General features: G+C 48.8%; 1 protein-coding gene across 1 annotated transcript; it reads left to right on the forward strand.

Annotated features, from left to right (window-relative positions):
• Window positions 1-16731: 16731 nt before the first annotated feature.
• On the forward strand, window positions 16732-18343 carry LOC136771436 (zona pellucida sperm-binding protein 1-like). The gene is made up of 5 exons (XM_066723754.1): window positions 16732-16810; window positions 16974-17101; window positions 17225-17405; window positions 17662-17803; window positions 18260-18343. Exons 1-5 carry the CDS (start codon window positions 16749-16751, stop codon window positions 18341-18343), a joined length of 597 nt encoding a protein of 198 aa, XP_066579851.1. The 5' UTR covers window positions 16732-16748.
• The last annotated feature ends 6582 nt before the right edge of the window (window positions 18344-24925 follow it).

Raw genomic sequence — 24925 nt, forward strand, 5'->3', positions numbered from 1 at the left:
TGCGTGTGTGTGCAGAGCTGTAACAGTGTGCACAGTGCGTGTGTGTGCAGAGCTGTAACAGTGTGCACTGTGCGTGTGTGTGCAGAGCTGTAACAGTGTGCAGTGTGCGTGTGTGTGCAGAGCTGTAACAGTGTGCACTGTGCGTGTGTGTTCAGAGCTGTAACATTGTACACAGTGCGTGTGTGTGCGGAGCTGTTACAGTGTGCACAGTGCGTGTGTGTGCAGAGCTGTAACAGTGTGAACAGTGCGTGTGTGTGCAGAGCTGTAACAGTGTGCACAGTGAGTGTGTGTTCAGAGCTGTAACAGTGTGCACAGTGAGTGTGTGTGCAGAGCTGTAACAGTGTGCACTGTGCGTGTGTGTTCAGAGCTCTAACATTGTACAAAGTGCGTGTGTGTGCAGATCTGTAACAGTGTGCACAGTGCGTGTGTGTGCAGAGCTGTAACAGTATGCACAGTGCGTGTGTGTGCAGAGCTGTAACATTGTACACAGTGCGTGTGTGTGCAGAGCTCTAACAGTGTGCACTGTGCGTGTGTGTTCAGAGCTGTAACATTGTACAAAGTGCGTGTGTGTGCGGAGCTGTAACATTGTACACAGAGCTTGTGTGTGCGGAGCTGTAACAGTGTGCACAGTGCGTGTGTGTGCAGAGCTGTAACAGTGTGCACAGTGCGTGTGTGTGCAGAGCTGTAACAGTGTGCACTGTGCGTGTGTGTGCAGAGCTGTAACAGTGTGCAGTGTGCGTGTGTGTGCAGAGCTGTAACAGTGTGCACTGTGCGTGTGTGTTCAGAGCTGTAACATTGTACACAGTGCGTGTGTGTGCGGAGCTGTTACAGTGTGCACAGTGCGTGTGTGTGCAGAGCTGTAACAGTGTGAACAGTGCGTGTGTGTGCAGAGCTGTAACAGTGTGCACAGTGAGTGTGTGTTCAGAGCTGTAACAGTGTGCACAGTGAGTGTGTGTGCAGAGCTGTAACAGTGTGCACTGTGCGTGTGTGTTCAGAGCTGTAACATTGTACAAAGTGCGTGTGTGTGCAGATCTGTAACAGTGTGCACAGCGCGTGTGTGTGCAGAGCTGTAACAGTATGCACAGTGCGTGTGTGTGCAGAGCTGTAACATTGTACACAGTGCGTGTGTGTGCAGAGCTCTAATAGTGAGCACAGTGCGTGTGTGTGCAGAGCTGTAACAGTGTGCACAGTGCGTGTGTGTGCAGATCTGTAACAGTGTGCACAGTGCGTGTGTGTGCAGAGCTGTAACAGTATGCACAGTGCGTGTTTGTGCAGAGCTGTAACATTGTACACTGTGCATGTGTGTTCAGAGCTGTAACATTGTACACAGTGCATGTGTGTACGGAGCTGTAACAGTGTGCACAGTGCGTGTGTGTGCGGAGCTGTAACAGTGTGCACAGTGCGTGTGTGTGCAGAGCTGTAACAGTGTGCACTGTGCATGATTGTGCAGAGATGTAACAGTGTGCACTGTGCGTGTGTGTTCAGAGCTGTAACAGTGTGCACAGTGCGTTTGTGTGCAGAACTGTAACAGTGTGCACTGTGCGTGTGTGTTCAGAGCTGTAACATTGTACACAGTGCGTGTGTTTGTGCGGAGCTGTAACAGAGTGCACAGTGCGTGTGTGTACGGAGCTGTAACAGTGTGCACAGTGCGTGTGTGCAGAGCTGTAACAGTGTGAACAGTGTGTGTGTGTGCAGAGCTGTAACAGTGTTCACAGTGCGTGTGAGTGCAGAGCTGTAACATTGTACACAGTGCGTGTGTGTGTGCAGAGATGTAACATTGTACACAGTGCGTGTGTGTACGGAGCTGTAACAGTGTGCACAGTGCGTGTGTGTGCAGAGCTGTAACAGTGTGCACAGTGCGTGTGTGTGCAGAGCTGTAACAGTGTGCACAGTGCGTGTGTGTGCGGATCTGTAACAGTGTGCACAGTGCGTGTGTGTTCAGAGCTGTAACAGTGTGCACCTTGCGTGTGTGTTCAGAGCTGCAGCAGTGTGCACAGTGCGTGTGTGTGCGGAGCTGTAGCATTGTTCACAGTGCGTGTGTGTGCGGAGCTGTAACATTGTACACAGTGCGTTTGTGTGTGAAGAGCTGTAACATTGTACTAAGTGCGTGTGTGTACGGAGCTGTAACAGTGTGCACAGTGCGTGTGTGCAGAGCTGTAACACTGTGCACTGTGCGTGTGTGTGCAGAGCTGTAACAGTGTGCACAGTGCGTGTGTGTGCAGAGCTGTAACAGTGTGCACAGTGCGTGTGTGTGCAGAGCTGTAACAGTGTGCACAGTGTGTGTGTGTGCAGAGCTGTAACAGTGTTCACAGTGCGTGTGAGTGCGGAGCTGTAACATTGTACAGAGTGCGTGTGTGTGTGCAGAGCTGTAACATTGTACACAGTGCGTGTGTGTACGGAGCTGTAACAGTGTGCACAGTGCGTGTGTGCAGAGCTGTAACAGTGTGCAGTGTGCGTGTGTGTGCTGAGCTGTAACAGTGTGCACTGAGTGTGTGTGGTCAGAGCTGTAACATTGTACACAGTGCGTGTGTGTGCGGAGCTGTTACAGTGTGCACAGTGCGTGTGTGTTCGGAGCTGTAACAGTGTGCACAGTGCATGTGTGTGCAGAGCTGTAATAGTGTGAACAGTGCGTGTGTGTGCAGAGCTGTAACAGTGTGCACTGTTCGTGTGTGTGCAGAGCTGTAACACTGTGCACTGTGCGTGTGTGTTCAGAGCTGTAACAGTGTGCACTGTGCGTGTGTGTTCAGAGCTGTAACAGTGTGCACAGTGTGTGTGTGTGCGGAGCTGTAACAGTGTGCACTGTGCGTGTGTGTTCAGAGGTGTAACAGGTTGCTCAGTGCGTGTGTGTGTGGAGCTGTAGCATTGTTCACAGTGTGTGTGTGTGCGGAGCTGTAACATTGTACACAGTGCGTGTGTGTGTGCAGAGCTGTAACATTGTACACAGTGCGTGTGTGTACGGAGCTGTAACAGTGTGCACAGTGCGTGTGTGCAGAGCTGTAACAGTGTGCACAGTGCGTGTGTGTGCAGAGCTGTAACAGTGTGCACAGTGCGTGTGTGTGCAGAGCTGTAACAGTGTGCACAGTGCGTGTGTGTGCAGATCTGTAACAGTGTGCACAGTGCGTGTGTGTTCAGAGCTGTAACAGTGTGCACCTTGCGTGTGTGTTCAGAGCTGTAACAGTGTGCACAGTGCGTGTGTGTGCGGAGCTGTAGCATTGTTCACAGTGCGTGTGTGTGCGGAGCTGTAACATTGTACACAGTGCGTGTGTGTACGGAGCTGTAACAGTGTGCACAGTGCGTGTGTGCAGAGCTGTAACACTGTGCACTGTGCGTGTGTGTGCAGAGCTGTAACAGTGTGCACTGTGCGTGTGTGTTCAGAGCTGTAACATTGTACAAAGTGCGTGTGTGTGCAGATCTGTAACAGTGTGCACAGTGCGTGTGTGTGCAGAGCTGTAACAGTGTGCACTGTACGTGTGTGTGCAGAGCTGTAACAGTGTACACAGTGCGTGTGTGTGCAGAGCTCTAACAGTGAGCACAGTGCGTGTGTGTGCAGAGCTGTAACAGTGTGCACAGTGCGTGTGTGTGCAGATATGTAACAGCGTGCACAGTGCGTGTGTGTGCAGAGCTGTAACAGTATGCATAGTGCGTGTTTGTGCAGAGCTGTAACATTGTACAGTGTGCATGTGTGTTCAGAGCTGTAACATTGTACACAGTGCATGTGTGTACGGAGCTGTAACAGTGTGCACAGTGCGTGTGTGGGCGGAGCTGTAACAGTGTGCACAGTGCGTGTGTGTGCAGAGCTGTAACAGTGTGCACTGTGCATGATTGTGCAGAGATGTAACAGTGTGCACTGTGCGTGTGTGTTCAGAGCTGTAACAGTGTGCACTGTGCGTGTGTGTTCAGAGCTGTAACATTGTACACAGTGCGTGTGTGTGTGCGGAGCTGTAACAGAGTGCACAGTGCGTGTGTGTGCAGAGCTGTAACAGTGTGTACTGTGCGAGTGTGTTCAGAGCTGTAACAGTGTGCACAGTGCGTGTGTGTGCGGAGCTGTAACAGTGTGCACTGTGCGCGTGTGTGCAGAGCTGTCACAGTGTGCACTGTGCGTGTGTGTTCAGAGCTGTAACATTGTACACAGTGCGTGTGTGTCTGCAGAGCTGTAACAGTGTGCACTGTACGTGTGTGTGCAGAGCTGTAACAGTGTACACAGTGCGTGTGTGTGCAGAGCTCTAACAGTGAGCACAGTGCGTGTGTGTGCAGAGCTGTAACAGTGTGCACAGTGCGTGTGTGTGCAGATATGTAACAGCGTGCACAGTGCGTGTGTGTGCAGAGCTGTAACAGTATGCATAGTGTGTGTTTGTGCAGAGCTGTAACATTGTACAGTGTGCATGTGTGTTCAGAGCTGTAACATTGTACACAGTGCATGTGTGTACGGAGCTGTAACAGTGTGCACAGTGCGTGTGTGGGCGGAGCTGTAACAGTGTGCACAGTGCGTGTGTGTGCAGAGCTGTAACAGTGTGCACTGTGCATGATTGTGCAGAGATGTAACAGTGTGCACTGTGCGTGTGTGTTCAGAGCTGTAACAGTGTGCACTGTGCGTGTGTGTTCAGAGCTGTAACATTGTACACAGTGCGTGTGTGTGTGCGGAGCTGTAACATTGTACACAGTGCGTGTGTGTACGGAGCTGTAACAGTGTGCACAGTGCGTGTGTGCAGAGCTGTAACACTGTGCACTGTGCGTGTGTGTGCAGAGCTGTAACAGTGTGCACTGTGCGTGTGTGTTCAGAGCTGTAACATTGTACAAAGTGCGTGTGTGTGCAGATCTGTAACAGTGTGCACAGTGCGTGTGTGTGCAGAGCTGTAACAGTGTGCACTGTACGTGTGTGTGCAGAGCTGTAACAGTGTACACAGTGCGTGTGTGTGCAGAGCTCTAACAGTGAGCACAGTGCGTGTGTGTGCAGAGCTGTAACAGTGTGCACAGTGCGTGTGTGTGCAGATATGTAACAGTGTGCACTGTGCGTGTGTGTTCAGAGCTGTAACAGTGTGCACTGTGCGTGTGTGTTCAGAGCTGTAACATTGTACACAGTGCGTGTGTGTGTGCGGAGCTGTAACAGAGTGCACAGTGCGTGTGTGTGCAGAGCTGTAACAGTGTGTACTGTGCGAGTGTGTTCAGAGCTGTAACAGTGTGCACAGTGCGTGTGTGTGCGGAGCTGTAACAGTGTGCACTGTGCGCGTGTGTGCAGAGCTGTCACAGTGTGCACTGTGCGTGTGTGTTCAGAGCTGTAACATTGTACACAGTGCGTGTGTGTCTGCAGAGCTGTAACAGTGTGCACTGTACGTGTGTGTGCAGAGCTGTAACAGTGTACACAGTGCGTGTGTGTGCAGAGCTCTAACAGTGAGCACAGTGCGTGTGTGTGCAGAGCTGTAACAGTGTGCACAGTGCGTGTGTGTGCAGATATGTAACAGCGTGCACAGTGCGTGTGTGTGCAGAGCTGTAACAGTATGCATAGTGTGTGTTTGTGCAGAGCTGTAACATTGTACAGTGTGCATGTGTGTTCAGAGCTGTAACATTGTACACAGTGCATGTGTGTACGGAGCTGTAACAGTGTGCACAGTGCGTGTGTGGGCGGAGCTGTAACAGTGTGCACAGTGCGTGTGTGTGCAGAGCTGTAACAGTGTGCACTGTGCATGATTGTGCAGAGATGTAACAGTGTGCACTGTGCGTGTGTGTTCAGAGCTGTAACAGTGTGCACTGTGCGTGTGTGTTCAGAGCTGTAACATTGTACACAGTGCGTGTGTGTGTGCGGAGCTGTAACAGAGTGCACAGTGCGTGTGTGTGCAGAGCTGTAACAGTGTGTACTGTGCGAGTGTGTTCAGAGCTGTAACAGTGTGCACAGTGCGTGTGTGTGCGGAGCTGTAACAGTGTGCACTGTGCGCGTGTGTGCAGAGCTGTCACAGTGTGCACTGTGCGTGTGTGTTCAGAGCTGTAACATTGTACACAGTGCGTGTGTGTCTGCAGAGCTGTAACAGTGTGCACTGTACGTGTGTGTGCAGAGCTGTAACAGTGTACACAGTGCGTGTGTGTGCAGAGCTGTAACAGTGTGCACAGTGCGTGTGTGTGCAGAGCTGTAACAGTGTGCACAGTGCGTGTGTGTGCAGATCTGTAACAGTGTGCACAGTGTGTGTGTGTGTGCAGAGCTGTAACAGTGTTCACAGTGCATGTGAGTGCGGAGCTGTAACATTGTACACAGTGCGTGTGTGTACGGAGCTGTAACAGTGTGCACAGTGCGTGTGTGTGCAGAGCTGTAACAGTGTGCACAGTGCGTGTGTGTGCAGATCTGTAACAGTGTGCACAGTGCGTGTGTGTGCAGAGCTGTAACAGTGTGCACAGTGCGTGTGTGTGCGGATCTGTAACAGTGTGCACAGTGCGTGTGTGTTCAGAGCTGTAACAGTGAGCACCTTGCGTGTGTGTTCAGAGCTGTAGCAGTGTGCACAGTGCGTGTGTGTGCGGAGCTGTAGCATTGTTCACAGTGCGTGTGTGTGCGGAGCTGTAACATTGTACACTGTGCGTGTGTGTGTGCAGAGCTGTAACATTGTACACAGTGCGTGTGTGTACGGAGCTGTAACAGTGTGCACAGTGCGTGTGTGCAGAGCTGTAACACTGTGCACTGTGCGTGTGTGTGCAGAGCTGTAACAGTGTGAACAGTGCGTGTGTGTGCAGAGCTGTAACAGTGTGCACTGTTCGTGTGTGTGCAGAGCTGTAACAGTGTGCACTGTGCGTGTGTGTTCAGAGCTGTAACCGTGTGCACTGTGCGTGTGTGTTCAGAGCTGTAACAGTGTGCACAGTGTGTGTGTGTGCGGAGCTGTAACAGTGTGCACTGTGCGTGTGTGTTCAGAGCTGTAACATTGTACACAGTGCGTGTGTGTGTGCGGAGCTGTAACAGAGTGCACAGTGCGTGTGTGTGCAGAGCTGTAACAGTGTGTACTGTGCGAGTGTGTTCAGAGCTGTAACAGTGTGCACAGTGCGTGTGTGTGCGGAGCTGTAACAGTGTGCACTGTGCGCGTGTGTGCAGAGCTGTCACAGTGTGCACTGTGCATGTGTGTTCAGAGCTGTAACATTGTACACAGTGCGTGTGTGTCTGCAGAGCTGTAACAGTGTGCACTGTACGTGTGTGTGCAGAGCTGTAACAGTGTACACAGTGCGTGTGTGTTTGCAGAGCTGTAACATTGTACACAGTGCGTGTGTGTACGGAGCTGTAACAGTGTGCACAGTGCATGTGTGCAGAGCTGTAACAGTGTGCACAGTGTGTGTGTGTGCAGAGCTGTAACAGTGTTCACAGTGCGTGTGAGTGCGGAGCTGTAACATTGTACACAGTGCGTGTGTGTGTGCAGAGCTGTAACATTGTACACAGTGCGTGTGTGTACAGAGCTGTAACAGTGTGCACAGTGCGTGTGTGTGCAGAGCTGTAACAGTGTGCACAGTGCGTGTGTGTGCAGAGCTGTAACAGTGTGCACAGTGCGTGTGTGTGCGGATCTGTAACAGTGTGCACAGTGCGTGTGTGTTCAGAGCTGTAACAGTGTGCACCTTGCGTGTGTGTTCAGAGCTGTAGCAGTGTGCACAGTGCGTGTGTGTGCGGAGCTGTAGCATTGTTCACAGTGCGTGTGTGTGCGGAGCTGTAACATTGTACACAGTGCGTGTGTGTGTGCAGAGCTGTAACATTGTACACAGTGCGTGTGTTTACGGAGCTGTAACAGTGTGCACAGTGCGTGTGTGCAGAGCTGTAACACTGTGCACTGTGCGTGTGTGTGCAGAGCTGTAACAGTGTGCACAGTGCGTGTGTGTGTTGAGCTGTAACATTGTACACTTTGCGTGTGTGTGCAGATCTGTAACAGTGTGCACAGTGCGTGTGTGTGCAGAGCTGTAACAGTGTGCACAGTGCGTGTGTGTGCAGAGCTGTAACAGTGTGCACTGTGTGTGTGTGTGCAGAGCTGTAACAGTGTTCACAGTGCGTGTGAGTGCGGAGCTGTAACATTGTACACAGTGCGTGTGTGTGTGCAGAGCTGTAACATTGTACACAGTGCGTGTGTGTACGGAGCTGTAACAGTGTGCACAGTGCGTGTGTGCAGAGCTGTAACAGTGTGCAGTGTGCGTGTGTGTGCTGAGCTGTAACAGTGTGCACTGTGCGTGTGTGTTCAGAGCTGTAACATTGTACGCAGTGCGTGTGTGTGCGGAGCTGTTACAGTGTGCACAGTGCGTGTGTGTTCGGAGCTGTAACAGTGTGCACAGTGCATGTGTGTGCAGAGCTGTAATAGTGTGAACAGTGCGTGTGTGTGCAGAGCTGTAACAGTGTGCACTGTTCGTGTGTGTGCAGAGCTGTAACACTGTGCACTGTGCGTGTGTGTTCAGAGCTGTAACAGTGTGCACTGTGCGTGTGTGTTCAGAGCTGTAACAGTGTGCACAGTGTGCGTGTGTGTTCAGAGCTGTAACAGTGTGCACTGTGCGTGTGTGTTCAGAGGTGTAACAGGTTGCACAGTGCGTGTGTGTGTGGAGCTGTAGCATTGTTCACAGTGTGTGTGTGTGCGGAGCTGTAACATTGTACACAGTGCGTGTGTGTGTGCAGAGCTGTAACATTGTACACAGTGCGTGTGTGTACGGAGCTGTAACAGTGTGCACAGTGCGTGTGTGCAGAGCTGTAACAGTGTGCACAGTGCGTGTGTGTGCAGAGCTGTAACAGTGTGCACAGTGCGTGTGTGTGCAGAGCTGTAACAGTGTGCACAGTGCGTGTGTGTGCAGATCTGTAACAGTGTGCACAGTGCGTGTGTGTTCAGAGCTGTAACAGTGTGCACCATGCGTGTGTGTTCAGAGCTGTAACAGTGTGCACAGTGCGTGTGTGTGCGGAGCTGTAGCATTGTTCACAGTGCGTGTGTGTGCAGAGCTGTAACATTGTACACAGTGCGTGTGTGTACGGAGCTGTAACAGTGTGCACAGTGCGTGTGTGCAGAGCTGTAACACTGTGCACTGTGCGTGTGTGTTCAGAGCTGTAACATTGTACAAAGTGCGTGTGTGTGCAGATCTGTAACAGTGTGCACAGTGCGTGTGTGTGCAGAGCTGTAACAGTGTGCACAGTGCGTGTGTGTGCAGAGCTGTAACAGTGTGCACAGTGTGTGTGTGTGCAGAGCTGTAACAGTGTTCACAGTGCGTTTGAGTGCGGAGCTGTAACATTGTACACAGTGCGTGTGTGTGTGCAGAGCTGTAACATTGTACACAGTGCGTGTGTGTACGGAGCTGTAACAGTGTGCACAGTGCGTGTGTGCAGAGCTGTTACAGTGTGCAGTGTGCGTGTGTGTGCTGAGCTGTAACAGTGTGCACTGTGCGTGTGTGTTCAGAGCTGTAACATTGTACACAGTGCGTGTGTGTGCGGAGCTGTTACAGTGTGCACAGTGCGTGTGTGTTCGGAGCTGTAACAGTGTGCACAGTGCATGTGTGTGCAGAGCTGTAATAGTGTGAACAGTGCGTGTGTGTGCAGAGCTGTAACAGTGTGCACTGTTCGTGTGTGTGCAGAGCTGTAACACTGTGCACTGTGCGTGTGTGTTCAGAGCTGTAACAGTGTGCACTGTGCGTGTGTGTTCAGAGCTGTAACAGTGTGCACAGTGTGTGTGTGTGCGGAGCTGTAACAGTGTGCACTGTGCGTGTGTGATCAGAGGTGTAACAGGTTGCACAGTGCGTGTGTGTGTGGAGCTGTAGCATTGTTCACAGTGTGTGTGTGTGCGGAGCTGTAACATTGTACACAGTGCGTGTGTGTGTGCAGAGCTGTAACATTGTACACAGTGCGTGTGTGTACGGAGCTGTAACAGTGTGTACAGTGCGTGTGTGCAGAGCTGTAACAGTGTGCACAGTGCGTGTGTGTGCAGAGCTGTAACAGTGTGCACAGTGCGTGTGTGTGCAGAGCTGTAACAGTGTGCACAGTGCGTGTGTGTGCAGATCTGTAACAGTGTGCACAGTGCGTGTGTGTTCAGAGCTGTAACAGTGTGCACCTTGCGTGTGTGTTCAGAGCTGTAACAGTGTGCACAGTGCGTGTGTGTGCGGAGCTGTAGCATTGTTCACAGTGCGTGTGTGTGCGGTGCTGTAACATTGTACACAGTGCGTGTGTGTACGGAGCTGTAACAGTGTGCACAGTGCGTGTGTGCAGAGCTGTAACACTGTGCACTGTGCGTGTGTGTGCAGAGCTGTAACAGTGTGCACTGTGCGTGTGTGTTCAGAGCTGTAACATTGTACAAAGTGCGTGTGTGTGCAGATCTGTAACAGTGTGCACAGTGCGTGTGTGTGCAGAGCTGTAACAGTATGCACAGTGCGTGTGTGTGCAGAGCTGTAACATTGTACACAGTGCGTGTGTGTGCAGAGCTCTAACAGTGAGCACAGTGCGTGTGTGTGCAGAGCTGTAACAGTGTGCACAGTGCGTGTGTGTGCAGATCTGTAACAGTGTGCACATTGCGTGTGTGTGCAGAGCTGTAACAGTATGCACAGTGCGTGTTTGTGCAGAGCTGTAACATTGTACACTGTGCATGTGTGTTCAGAGCTGTAACATTGTACACAGTGCATGTGTGTACGGAGCTGTAACAGTGTGCACAGTGCGTGTGTGTGCGGAGCTGTAACAGTGTGCACAGTGCGTGTGTGTGCAGAGCTGTAACAGTGTGCACTGTGCATGATTGTTCAGAGCTGTAACTGTGTGCACTGTGCGTGTGTGTTCAGAGCTGTAACAGTGTGCACAGTGTGTGTGTGTGCGGAGCTGTAACAGTGTGCACTGTGCGTGTGTGTTCAGAGGTGTAACAGGTTGCACAGTGCGTGTGTGTGTGGAGCTGTAGCATTGTTCACAGTGTGTGTGTGTGCGGAGCTGTAACATTGTACACAGTGCGTGTGTGTGTGCAGAGCTGTAACATTTAACACAGTGCGTGTGTGTACGAAGCTGTAACAGTGTGCACAGTGCGTGTGTGCAGAGCTGTAACAGTGTGCACAGTGCGTGTGTGTGCAGAGCTTTAACAGTGTGCACAGTGCGTATGTGTGCAGAGCTGTAACAGTGTGCACAGTGTGTGTGTGTGCGGATCTGTAACAGTGTGCACAGTGCGTGTGTGTTCAGAGCTGTAACAGTGTGCACCTTGCGTGTGTGTTCAGAGCTGTAACAGTGTGCACAGTGCGTGTGTGTGCGGAGCTGTAGCATTGTTCACAGTGCGTGTGTGTGCGGAGCTGTAACATTGTACACAGTGCGTGTGTGTGTGCAGAGCTGTAACATTGTACACAGTGCGTGTGTGTACGGAGCTGTAACAGTGTGCACAGTGCGTGTGTGCAGAGCTGTAACACTGTGCACTGTGCGTGTGTGTACGGAGCTGTAACAGTGTGCACAGTGCGTGTGTGCAGAGCTGTAACAGTGTGCAGTGTGCGTGTGTGTGCTGAGCTGTAACAGTGTGCACTGTGCGTGTGTGTTCAGAGCTGTAACATTGTACACAGTGCGTGTGTGTGCGGAGCTGTTACAGTGTGCACAGTGCGTGTGTTTTCGGAGCTGTAACAGTGTGCACAGTGCATGTGTGTGCAGAGCTGTAATAGTGTGAACAGTGCGTGTGTGTGCAGAGCTGTAACAGTGTGCACTGTTCGTGTGTGTGCAGAGCTGTAACACTGTGCACTGTGCGTGTGTGTTCAGAGCTGTAACAGTGTGCACTGTGCGTGTGTGTTCAGAGCTGTAACAGTGTGCACAGTGTGTGTGTGTGCGGAGCTGTAACAGTGTGCACTGTGCGTGTGTGTTCAGAGGTGTAACAGGTTGCACAGTGCGTGTGTGTGCGGAGCTGTTACAGTGTGCACAGTGCGTGTGTGTTCGGAGCTGTAACAGTGTGCACAGTGCATGTGTGTGCAGAGCTGTAATAGTGTGAACAGTGCGTGTGTGTGCAGAGCTGTAACAGTGTGCACTGTTCGTGTGTGTGCAGAGCTGTAACACTGTGCACTGTGCGTGTGTGTTCAGAGCTGTAACAGTGTGCACTGTGCGTGTGTGTTCAGAGCTGTAACAGTGTGCACAGTGTGTGTGTGTGCGGAGCTGTAACAGTGTGCACTGTGCGTGTGTGATCAGAGGTGTAACAGGTTGCACAGTGCGTGTGTGTGTGGAGCTGTAGCATTGTTCACAGTGTGTGTGTGTGCGGAGCTGTAACATTGTACACAGTGCGTGTGTGTGTGCAGAGCTGTAACATTGTACACAGTGCGTGTGTGTACGGAGCTGTAACAGTGTGTACAGTGCGTGTGTGCAGAGCTGTAACAGTGTGCACAGTGCGTGTGTGTGCAGAGCTGTAACAGTGTGCACAGTGCGTGTGTGTGCAGAGCTGTAACAGTGTGCACAGTGCGTGTGTGTGCAGATCTGTAACAGTGTGCACAGTGCGTGTGTGTTCAGAGCTGTAACAGTGTGCACCTTGCGTGTGTGTTCAGAGCTGTAACAGTGTGCACAGTGCGTGTGTGTGCGGAGCTGTAGCATTGTTCACAGTGCGTGTGTGTGCGGTGCTGTAACATTGTACACAGTGCGTGTGTGTACGGAGCTGTAACAGTGTGCACAGTGCGTGTGTGCAGAGCTGTAACACTGTGCACTGTGCGTGTGTGTGCAGAGCTGTAACAGTGTGCACTGTGCGTGTGTGTTCAGAGCTGTAACATTGTACACAGTGCGTGTGTGTGTGCAGAGCTGTAACATTGTACACAGTGCGTGTGTGTACGGAGCTGTAACAGTGTGCACAGTGCGTGTGTGCAGAGCTGTAACAGTGTGCAGTGTGCGTGTGTGTGCTGAGCTGTAACAGTGTGCACTGTGCGTGTGTGTTCAGAGCTGTAACATTGTACACAGTGCGTGTGTGTGCGGAGCTGTTACAGTGTGCACTGTGCGTGTGTGTTCAGAGCTGTAACATTGTACACAGTGCGTGTGTGTGCGGAGCTGTTACAGTGTGCACAGTGCGTGTGTGTTCGGAGCTGTAACAGTGTGCACAGTGCATGTGTGTGCAGAGCTGTAATAGTGTGAACAGTGCGTGTGTGTGCAGAGCTGTAACAGTGTGCACTGTTCGTGTGTGTGCAGAGCTGTAACACTGTGCACTGTGCGTGTGTGTTCAGAGCTGTAACAGTGTGCACTGTGCGTGTGTGTTCAGAGCTGTAACAGTGTGCACAGTGTGTGTGTGTGCGGAGCTGTAACAGTGTGCACTGTGCGTGTGTGTTCAGAGGTGTAACAGGTTGCACAGTGCGTGTGTGTGCGGAGCTGTTACAGTGTGCACAGTGCGTGTGTGTTCGGAGCTGTAACAGTGTGCACAGTGCATGTGTGTGCAGAGCTGTAATAGTGTGAACAGTGCGTGTGTGTGCAGAGCTGTAACAGTGTGCACTGTTCGTGTGTGTGCAGAGCTGTAACACTGTGCACTGTGCGTGTGTGTTCAGAGCTGTAACAGTGTGCACTGTGCGTGTGTGTTCAGAGCTGTAACAGTGTGCACAGTGTGTGTGTGTGCGGAGCTGTAACAGTGTGCACTGTGCGTGTGTGATCAGAGGTGTAACAGGTTGCACAGTGCGTGTGTGTGTGGAGCTGTAGCATTGTTCACAGTGTGTGTGTGTGCGGAGCTGTAACATTGTACACAGTGCGTGTGTGTGTGCAGAGCTGTAACATTGTACACAGTGCGTGTGTGTACGGAGCTGTAACAGTGTGTACAGTGCGTGTGTGCAGAGCTGTAACAGTGTGCACAGTGCGTGTGTGTGCAGAGCTGTAACAGTGTGCACAGTGCGTGTGTGTGCAGAGCTGTAACAGTGTGCACAGTGCGTGTGTGTGCAGATCTGTAACAGTGTGCACAGTGCGTGTGTGTTCAGAGCTGTAACAGTGTGCACCTTGCGTGTGTGTTCAGAGCTGTAACAGTGTGCACAGTGCGTGTGTGTGCGGAGCTGTAGCATTGTTCACAGTGCGTGTGTGTGCGGTGCTGTAACATTGTACACAGTGCGTGTGTGTACGGAGCTGTAACAGTGTGCACAGTGCGTGTGTGCAGAGCTGTAACACTGTGCACTGTGCGTGTGTGTGCAGAGCTGTAACAGTGTGCACTGTGCGTGTGTGTTCAGAGCTGTAACATTGTACACAGTGCGTGTGTGTGTGCAGAGCTGTAACATTGTACACAGTGCGTGTGTGTACGGAGCTGTAACAGTGTGCACAGTGCGTGTGTGCAGAGCTGTAACAGTGTGCAGTGTGCGTGTGTGTGCTGAGCTGTAACAGTGTGCACTGTGCGTGTGTGTTCAGAGCTGTAACATTGTACACAGTGCGTGTGTGTGCGGAGCTGTTACAGTGTGCACAGTGCGTGTGTGTTCGGAGCTGTAACAGTGTGCACAGTGCATGTGTGTGCAGAGCTGTAATAGTGTGAACAGTGCGTGTGTGTGCAGAGCTGTAACAGTGTGCACTGTTCGTGTGTGTGCAGTGCTGTAACACTGTGCACTGTGCGTGTGTGTTCAGAGCTGTAACAGTGTGCACTGTGCGTGTGTGTTCAGAGCTGTAACAGTGTGCACAGTGTGTGTGTGTGCGGAGCTGTGACAGTGTGCACTGTGCGTGTGTGTTCAGAGGTGTAACAGGTTGCACAGTGCGTGTGTGTGTGGAGCTGTAGCATTGTTCACAGTGTGTGTGTGTGCGGAGCTGTCACATTGTACACAGTGCGTGTGTGTGTGCAGAGCTGTAACATTGTACACAGTGCGTGTGTGTACGGAGCTGTAACAGTGTGCACAGTGCGTGTGTGCAGAGCTGTAACAGTGTGCACAGTGCGTGTGTGTGCAGAGCTGTAACAGTGTGCACAGTGCGTGTGTGTGCAGAGCTGTAACAGTGTGCACAGTGCGTGTGTGTGCAGATCTGTAACAGTGTGCACAGTGCGTGTGTGTTCAGAGCTGTAACAGTGTGCACCTTGCGTGTGTGTTCAGAGCTGTAACAGTGTGCACAGTGCGTGTGTGTGCGGAGCTGTAGCATTGTTCACAGTGCGTGTGTGTGCAGAGCTGTACATTGTAGGTTCAGATCAAGCTCCAGTAGATGGACTCATGGTGAAGGGTGGCTGACCCTTACCTAAATGGTGAAGGCTCTCTAGACTTGGTCAAATTTTGTATTCCAAATTTGAAATCCACAGGCTGAGCAGGTGTTCTACATTCCTCCCGTCTCTGTAGACTCCTCCAAAACCTTGGTCCCTGTTCTCCAGACCCCCAAGTTGTGTGGCTATGGCTTGGTGAAGAAGGATGGCAAGAACATCCTGACCATCCCGTACACTGCCTGTGATGTGAAGCTTGTGGTAAGCATTGCATTCCACATTCAGCTTGGCACTTGACCTGCTTTGGGTCTTCTGCAACCCTAGACTAGCACCAAGAAAGTAAGCTGCTTTCTGTCAGGTTAAGGGTGTGAATTCAGTGGCACATGATCTGGATGGGTCTTGGCTTCTATAAAATCCATTGAGCATTTCTGGTATTTAAAGGGTCAACATCTGATCAGTTAATTTTAAAGTCTGGCTCCTGGTTATACCCACATCCTCTGCTTTAATGTAGCTCCCTTTCTTCTCACAGGAGAAGCGGTACATTATCCAGGTGGTCTACATGACTAGTGGGGGACAGCGGGCAGAGATCCAGGTTTCATGCCCCTATAAGCGACTTGTGCCAAAGCAAGGTGAGTCCTCTTCACACTGATCAAAGGATAATTAATGCAAGGATCGTGGGTGGGGCCCTTATTCTTGGCAGTGCTTCCTTCAGGAATGGCTGCTTAATTGGTTGCTCTTTGTACCCTGCAGGATGCCATATCCCCAAGAGACAGCAAGTATCTTGTGGTCCCAAGAGAATAGGCTCCAAAGCCTGCATTGCCAAGGGTTGTTGTGTAGACTTGGACACTGGCTACTGCTACTATCCTCTGGAAGGTATGTCTGTCATGTCAGTCTAGCACGAAAGCTATGCTTTTAAAGGAATGGTTGGCTATTGGCAGAACTCTTGGTTAATGACCATGCTAAGATCTCTAATGCTAAACAAGCTCCATTCCTAGGCTTCACTAGAACTGCCAGCAGAGTAACCCATTAAGTGAAACCTGTGGACCTGCCAAGGCCATCTGGTTAAATTGCCATCAATGCTAACTTTAGGCCCATATGTCCCAGTATAACTTTGGGAGATAATTTCAGTGCTGCTGGCAAGGTACCTTGACCCAGTCCATTTGATGGTGTTGGAGTGCCTGCAGTAGCTGGGCTTCTTAAATGCATGGTCTCCCTGCACTTCCCCCTCTCCCAGAATGCACTGCGGACAGGCACTTTGTTTTTGTGGTCCATCGCACCTTCTCTGTGAACCCTGCCTCCTTGGTGGTTGCTGGCAACAAGTCCTGCACCCCGGTCATCTGCACAGCAGACTTTGCAGTCTTCAAGTTCCCGGTGACTGGCTGTGGAACCCATGCATTTGTGAGTATTGCTTGGTGGTTTTTTTTTTTTTTTTTTTTTTTTTTGGTGTATCTGGAATGTCTTTGGTTGAAATTAACTTCAATTACATGATCATTTTGGACTAGACTAAAATGTCAGCTGCCCTAGAAGCAATTGAAATGGCAGGGGCTGGAGAAGAGGCTGCTGTACTCTGTCCAAGCCCTGGTTTACCATGTCCTCTGCAGCAAGGAGCTATCAAGTAAAATGCCTATTGAGGATTTGGGTTGGCTTGTTGCTGGCAATAACCCCTTGTGTTCTTAGGTGGTGGGGGAGACCACTATCTACCTGGCTGAAGTAATGGCCCTGGCCAGACTCAATAGCCTGAACTATGGAGTCATCACTAGGGACAGTCCCTTCAGGTAAGAATATTGGGCTTCATTGTGGACAAGCAGGTTTGCTCTACATGCCATGAATCCAAAGCCTAATGTCCCTGTACTAATGGAAGCGGAGCTCCATGTTGAACTCTACAGTAGCCTTCTTGCTCAAAGGCCCTCTTGCAGAGCTGCCCTCATCTGTATGCAGGCTGCTGGTGGAGTGCCGCTATGCAGAGGGGAGCTTGGCCAGCACTGGATACCTGGTGAAAAACCCTTACCTGCCCAATGCAATTCTGGCCCATGGGGTGTTTGGGCTGCAGCTCAGGATTGCCACAGGTGAGCATGGGCCTTTAACCATCGTCGGCAAGGATCCCAAGTTGGGTGGTGTGCTTGCCAAGTGCTGCTTGGTTGTGCTTTTGTTCCTCCTTGTCTTCTGCTTCAAGCATCTGTCTTCCCCAGATGACACCTACAGCCGGTTTTACCCTCAGTACCACCGGCCCCTGCGGCTCTTGCTGGGCAGGCCAGTCTTCTTGGAGGTGCAGCTGCTGAATGCCCCTGACCCCAGCCTGGTGCTGCTGGTGCACTACTGTGTTGCCTACCCCCGCTCTGCCCAGGCTGTCTGGGTGTTGGTCTATGAGGGGTGAGTGCTAGACCTGGAATTGACCCTAGAACAGTTGCACTGCAGGAATTCCTGGGAGGATTAAATTTGTATGTAGCTTACTTAGTGGTACTGCTCTTTCACGGTGTGCTTTAATGCTGTAACCAGGACACCAAGCATGCATGACTGTTCTTTGGATCGTTGGCAGATGCTGTGGCAATGCTTCAATGGTCTTCACTGGCCATCCGAGATGCCATAATTTAATGGTTACCATGAAAAATGCATCTTTATTCCCCAGCTGCCCCAACCCTCTGGACTACGGTCACACCTCCACCCTGCACATCAACCACAAGCAGCCTCTGCCCAAACACCACCGTCGCTTTGAGATCCGCACCTTCCAGTTCATGGATCATGTGACTCACCGCTACCTCCGTGAGGAGGTGAGGGGCCATGTGTGCTGCAACTTGTTAAACATTGGTCTTGATGCACAAAAGCAAGGCTGCTGGTCAGGTTTGTGCAGCACTAGTGCAGGAGAACCCAAATTGAGCAGGTCTTAAAGGTCATCAGTACTGGAGTTCTCTGCTCACTTTGAACACACTCCTCACAAGCCTGAATAGTCCTTGCCTGTCAAGGATCTGCCTTGCTTCATTGATCATATTCTCAGCCTTGGGTAATTGATGGCAGGGTACCCCATAAAGGTAATTGGATTGGTGTTTTACAGGCCCATGATTGCCCACTCCAACTGTAGGCTGTAGATGACGAGGGACTCTTGAATAAATCTCTATTGATGGTCTCTGGCTTCTATTGCAGAATGTATTTAGGGGATGTTGGCAATAAAGCCTGGATGAGTGGAGTGTCCAAACTGAATGACTAATGAGATTCATGTCCCTCTGTAGATCTACTTCATGTGCTCCACGGAGGTCTGCTCCCCATCAGCCAAGCCGTGTGTGGAAGGATGCTTTGATGGGCGCAGTAAGTGATGGACCTGTAGAAAGGACTGCATCTCATTTGAATGCATGAATATTTCCAACTGAGGTGTGCACAAGGGAATCTGCTTAAGATGTTCCCGCCTGTATTCCAGAGCTCCCATTGGTTGAGGACCCCAATGCTGATGAGCGCTGTACCAGGAAGCCTTGCCCAGGAAAGGCCAAGAGATCTGCAGGCCTCAGCCCAGTGATTGGGTAAGCATGTCCTACTATGCACTGGAACACTCCTGCTAAACAAGGAAGGACCTGATGCCATGCTGACTAGCAGGCTTTTCTGAATTTGCATTGGCACCTTCCCCCTTCTCTGCAGGGGGTTTAAATCCTGTTGTCAAATGCATATTCCTCTTTGGGGCAGGCAGCAGACCTGATGCCCCCCTGCATCTTGCTCTGTGGCAGCTCTTGCTAGCACAAGCTATTGCAGAAATCCAAGCATCTGTTCTCCCCTCAGGGCTGCGGTGGAACCGCTTGCTCTTCAGTCAGCTGGAGATCATGCCAAGACCAGATGACCAGCAATACAACTAGATGTGCTGGCTGTAAAACAATTGAATAAATGGTAAATCTGACCTTGTGTGTTTTGAATTGTAATGTCCATAATGGTGCAGGGTCCTTGTGTGCGTCTAATAGGCCTGGGATCTGCAATGCATATGCTGGAAAACAAAAGCCTTTCTGGTTAAAATATTTCAGTTGGCCTTCTAAACCTGGGGATATTGAATTGGCAGAGGTCTGAGCACTGCTCAAGTCTACTTTGCTTGTTTGCCAAATGTTATAGGAAGCATGACTTATTTCTTAGCAGATGCCCTTGTCCAGGGTGACTTAAACATAAGTGCAATAATACAGAAATTCAAGGCATACATTTACAAATTCCAATATACACAAGTGTATGAGATCCAGTAAACCATATTTGAGGCATTGCATCCTGGATCATAGAAGCTGATAAGTGCAGACAAGATGTTACCTCACAGTCGAGGGCTAAGGGACAGGGAGCATGGGGGAAATCATAATGAACAATACGAGTACTAGTAAAGCAAGGCAAGTGGTAAGACAATGTTGTAGAAGTGTTCTTGCAGGATAGTAAATTAGAAGTACTGTCTGAAAACACGTCCTGAGTAAGTGCCGGAAGGAGTGGTAAGGTTGCTCTACTACAGAGGAGGCAGAGTTGGTCTTCTGGCACTGGAAGACTGTGGTGGTCTGGAGATGTATGGAGAAATGACAGTCTGAAGGTAGCTCTGTGGAGTGTGACCATGCTAGGTGAGGGTCAATGTCTTGAACTGAATGTGCTGGTATCAGGAGCCACTGGTGGGAGTAGAGCAGTGCAGTAGCATGTGTGAATTGGGGCAGAGAATACCAGCCAAGCTGCAGAGTTCTAGATAAGTAGGCAGATAGTAGTTGTAGACATGCAGGCAGGAGGGGGTTGCAGTATTCCACATGGGGAGGACCATTGACTGAGTTGAGTAATTGGTGAGGAAGGGTTGGATGCAGTGGATGTTGCTTGGGAAGAATCCTGCAGGTGTGTGGTGATGTGCTGAGTGTAGTATAGTGCAGGATTGAGGGTGGTTTCTAGCTTCTTGGAGGAAGGATGGTGTTGTAGATTCAAGGGGATTGAGATGGAGAGACCATTTTAAGCTTGGTTATGCTTGAGGTGGTGTGAGTGCATCCAGGTGGAGATGGTGGACAAACTGGATGGGAGGAGTGGTTCAGAGGATGGAAAGATCTGGGCTTCCTCTCCATAGAAGTGGTAAAAGAAACCATGGGATGCAATGAGGGGGCCCAGGGAATGAGTGTAGAGAGAACAGGAGGGGGCCCAGGATGGATCCTTGGGGTATGCCTGTAAGGGGGGGGGGCTGTGGATGAGGAACCTTGCCATGTCACTTGGTATGTGTGGTCATTGAGGTAGAAGAATGAGCTGAGAGCAGTTCTAGAGATTCCAAGGTCAGCGAGGCAGGAGAGGAGGATGGAGTGATTGACAATGTCAAATGCTGTGGAGAGATCAAGGAGGATGAGGACTGAGGAGAGGGAGGCCGGCTGAGCACAGCTGAGGGAGTTGGTGACTGCTAGGAGAGCAGTCTCAGTGGAGTGAGCTGTACAGAAGCCGGATAGCATAGACTCAAGAAGTGAGTGATGGGGGTGGGGGGGAATGCAGTGCTGATGGTGAACTGCATGCTTTGAGGGTCTTTGAAAGGAAAAGAGTAGGGAGACAGGGCAGTAGTTCTGAGGAGAGGTAGGGTCAAGGGTAGGTTTCTTAGGAGTGGGATCAACTCCGCTTGTTTAAATGCAGAGGGGGAAACTGCCAGAGAGGAGTTGAGATGGCGTAGATCATGAGCAGTCGCTTGGAGGAGGCGAGTAGGGAGAGGGTCCAGGGCACACAGGTTTGTGACCTAAGAGGAGAGAGGAAAGTTCAGAGTTTGAGAGAGGTGAGAATAAAGAAAAGGAAGCTTGATCGGTGGGAGACTTGGGCAGGATGGGATGGGATGGGTTGGGATGGGATGGGATGGGGGGGGGGGGGGGTGCTGTTGAAGAGCTTGCAGATGTCTGTGATCTTGGAGGAGAAGGTGGCAAGAAAAGACAAAGCAGAAGGTGGAGTAGAGCTTTCAGGGGTTGTTGACCATGGATTCTTTGTGATTGGAAATAAGACTTCTTGGCTGAGGTGAGACCTTGTAATATTACATTGTGTAACTTGCAATGGGAGACCAATAGTGCCTATGATAAACTTCGAGAATTTCCACAAAGTGAATCTTTATATTTTCAGCAGACTATTTGAACAGTAGGTTGTTAGCTTGTATCCTAGTCTTAAAATTTAAGCTACATTCTTGAAAGCTTTGTGCTTCGGACCCAGTTTGTTTTTTCAGGCCGAACCATTGTAAGCGACGACTAAAGCTTTTGATACCTTAAGATGAAAAGTGAACAAAATCCTTTTTAGCACCGAACAGAAAACACAACTGTAAAGCACATTCTCAATTCAAACAAAGGGGGTTGACAAGTATCATTCTTGATGCTGTGTAGTAAATGACTGCTTTAGAACATTACAGATCCTTGAAAAATGATACCACATTCTGAAACTCTTTTGGTTTTCACATTCTGCTTGTTCTGTTCACTGGTTCTCGTTTTGGGAGAGAAGGTAGGGGGCTGACGTAGGGTTTGATGCCACTTGTCTATCTGTGGACATGCAAAGCCAAAGGTTGAAATTTAGTAATTCTTGCACATTTTAAGAGAACCAAAAATCTAAATGAATAAAAGAAAAACAAAGGTTTTTGCAGAAAATACTTTTCATAGCTTTGTGTCCTTTTGTATGAATAGATTCCAATGACCTTGTCCTCCCAGTGCTCTTGGCAGGGGTTAGTTCAGTAAACCAGTGTACAACAGAAAAGCAATAAGAAATAAAGAAATCAAAGCTTCTTGGGGCAAAAAGTTGTCTGCATCCAAGTGCAACCTCTGATCTCTGCCGTAGGAGCTTTTTGTGGCAATTAATGGGTACTCGCAGTGCCCGTTACCCAGAGAGGCGTCACTCGTTAACAGGGTTCCTGGACTTTGAATACACCTGACTAAATAAAAGTGAAAAAATAAAGGAAAGAGGTGGTGTTCATATGCCTGTTGACTACTGAGGTTTTTGATGTCCCTTCATAAAAAGGAAACTGTAAGTGGGTTGTCCTGCAGTGTAGTTTTCCTCTAGCCATCTGTTAAATAGGGGACTTTTTGTGTCCATTGCTCTATGGTTTATCTATGAAGTGTTATTTCTTTTTCTGACTTGTGTGCAGCCTTATAATTCCTTGTATACTTACTTTTGGTGGAGGGGAGGGGTTGGAGGGTAAAGTGTAACGTCTCATTGTGATTTAGAAATATATGTATCCTATTCCTAGTCTTGTAGAAGTAGGTTAACAGAATGGATATTTTACTGGCTTATAGAATGTTTTTAAAAAAAAAAAACTCCATTATGATAATGACATTAAGTTGGAATACATGCTACTAAACGCTAGTTACCAATAAGACGTGCTTTTATTTATAATTTTCATTGTAGCGAAATTGAGTGAATTTATATTGGTCTTCCAACTAATGATAGCATTGTACAATTACAGAACATTTTAACAGAAGCGATTATAGAAGAATAGTTATATCTACAAACTGTAGGGTGAGAGGGCTCCCATCTTGGTGAATGATGTTCTACCTTGTTCATGGATACTTTGGATCATTTTCGGTCTCCGAGGTGAATAGTTATTAATCAGAATTCGTAAGCTCACATATGCATATTGTATATGTGTGTAGAAATGTAAATCCAAGACAAAGTGTGATGACATTAAACTGTTAAGTCATGGCACCTGTCTCCTTTGTTGTGCTTGTGATTTTTTTTTTTTTTGATTGTTCACTGTGTTTTTATGACCCTGAACATCACTGTAGTGGATCATGAAGAAATGCAAAGTAAGCTACTTTTTCGGTGGCGAATCGGTTTTTGGCGTACGTGCCAGAATTAGCTGAACTGAAGTACTTTATACAATGTGAATGTTCTTCTTATCCATTTACTCCTGGCTGTGAGCTTTTGTTTCTACAGATCCTATTTTATTACCTGCTTTCCAAAAGCGGAGCAGCAAAGGTTAAGATACTGTATGAGTATATAGCTTTTTAAATTATTACTCTAGTCCTTTGATTCTGTTCTTCATGCAATATAGAACTGAGCATTGTTTCTGTATGGATGTGTGAACACCTGGAAGTAAAGGAATAATCTCTCCATTCTTCAGAAGCCCAGCCTTTGTGAAGTGACACAATTCTGATCCTTTTACATTTCTTTACCCTATTTAGTTAACTGTTATTTATCTTTGTTACTCAGACAAATGCTCACATTCAACATCCTACAGCTATTGTTAACCATCCTAAGAGTCCAATATTTTAGCACATTTAAGTACTTTTAAGGTGACCATAAAAGATTCAACCCTAATGTGTATATATAATTTTCCATTTACATTATTTGCACTAAGATGCTTAAAAATATATCATTGAGAATATTTTGTAGCTAAAAATAACTAGGAAATACACATTAAAAGGTAAGAGAAAAGGATTTAATGTCATTGGGTAATGATGGGTTACATTAACGTAACTATTGTTAATATTTACTATTTAGATCTTTTCATGTATTTTGTTTCAATGGATCAGTGTCTCCAAAGGAGAATGTGCTTTACAACACAATAGAATACATGGACAAGAAAAACTTTCAATCTTGAGTGTCAATTATACATGCTTAGAAGTAAGAAAATATACTTTTGCTAAAGAGTGAAGTCATTCACTCGTGAAGACAGATCTCTCTCTCTCTCTCTCTCTCTCTCTTGCTCTCTCATGAAGAGTGTATGTGTGGGTGTGATATGAAGATGTTCTTATTAGCTACCATTTTCTGTTTATTCAAGACCTCTGGCAATGGATTTAAACAGTGTACATAATATATGGATAGATTAGAAAGGGAGAATAAATATACAAACTACATTATAGATGACACTGTTTTTATTTTTACAGATTGACAACCTCAAGGCAATATACTAATAAAAACAGCCTGAAGCAGAAGTTTAAATGTACATATGCTCCAGAGTAGCTTTCTCTCTGCATTTTACCAGGCAATCTGTGCCACTAGATGGTGCCAATACTGTTCTTCAACAACAGAATGGTCTTGCAGCTTCATGACTACAGGTTTTAGTAATAAATGTCATCTGATGACGTTTCCTTTCTTGGCACAGAAAGCAGCCTATTTCAGTTCCAACCTCTCATTTTCCCAAACATTGTCTAGGATCTTTCAAGTCTTTTGATTGGCTTCACTCGGGACTGGACAGGGACTTCAGACAGACTGATACGGCTTTCAAGTGTAGGTAGGATTCCTGTGTTCTTATAGTGATGCTGCAGAGAACATCGATCCTGGGTCTGTGTGACGTTTATCAATCCAACTGTGATTGTTGGTGATGTTAGCCGACTTCCTGCTCTGCCCTCCCTTCCCCTTCACCGCCACATGTTGGTGTGCCTGTGCAAACTCACCAAAAAGAGAGATTCTAAGAGTACCTGTCTGCAGAGGAAACACAGTCATAACATGAAACCAAACCCCACAGACTGCAACCCATCCATCTCCACACATCAGATGCTTTTGGGTTCAAGCAGAGCAAATTAATTGATCACAGTACTGTTGTCCTTGTGGGTCTGACCCACATATCAGTACCTTTCCATTTCTCACTTTGGGATTCACCTGGTTGGGTGCAGTGTTGAGCTGGCTGTCGGAGGTCACGGTGGGGACTGCGTTGGTAGAGATTCAAGAATAACAAACTTCCATATTCTGGACACTAGGCATGACACTAGGCGAGAGGAAGAGATGCATTAAAAATAATAAGTATCTCCATGTTCTAAGCACTGGCATTAAAACTAGTCAATCAATGGTCTTTTATCAATGGTTACAATGGAGAAGCTTTCCTGGTATTGAGATTCTTACTTGTCTTTTCTCACAAAAGACTCCATTGCCAAGATACATGTTGATCAAGTGTAAACGTAGAGTATCTTGACATTCAACTCGGCAGCAATCAGACAGATTTCCATGGCAACAGATGAAAATGCCCGATC

Source organism: Amia ocellicauda, chromosome 15 (assembly GCF_036373705.1).
Source record: "Amia ocellicauda isolate fAmiCal2 chromosome 15, fAmiCal2.hap1, whole genome shotgun sequence".
Classification (NCBI taxonomy): Eukaryota; Metazoa; Chordata; class Actinopteri; order Amiiformes; family Amiidae; genus Amia; species Amia ocellicauda.

Excerpts from the sequence above, each read along its gene's own strand:
- LOC136771436 (XM_066723754.1), top strand. The coding sequence starts at position 16,749 with ATGGCCCTGGCCAGACTCAATAGCCTGAACTATGGAGTCATCACTAGG. Across the intron at positions 17,406-17,661 it reads TGGGTGTTGGTCTATGAGGG|CTGCCCCAACCCTCTGGACT; the intron begins GTGAGTGCTAGA and ends TTTATTCCCCAG. Across the intron at positions 17,804-18,259 it reads ACCGCTACCTCCGTGAGGAG|ATCTACTTCATGTGCTCCAC; the intron begins GTGAGGGGCCAT and ends GTCCCTCTGTAG.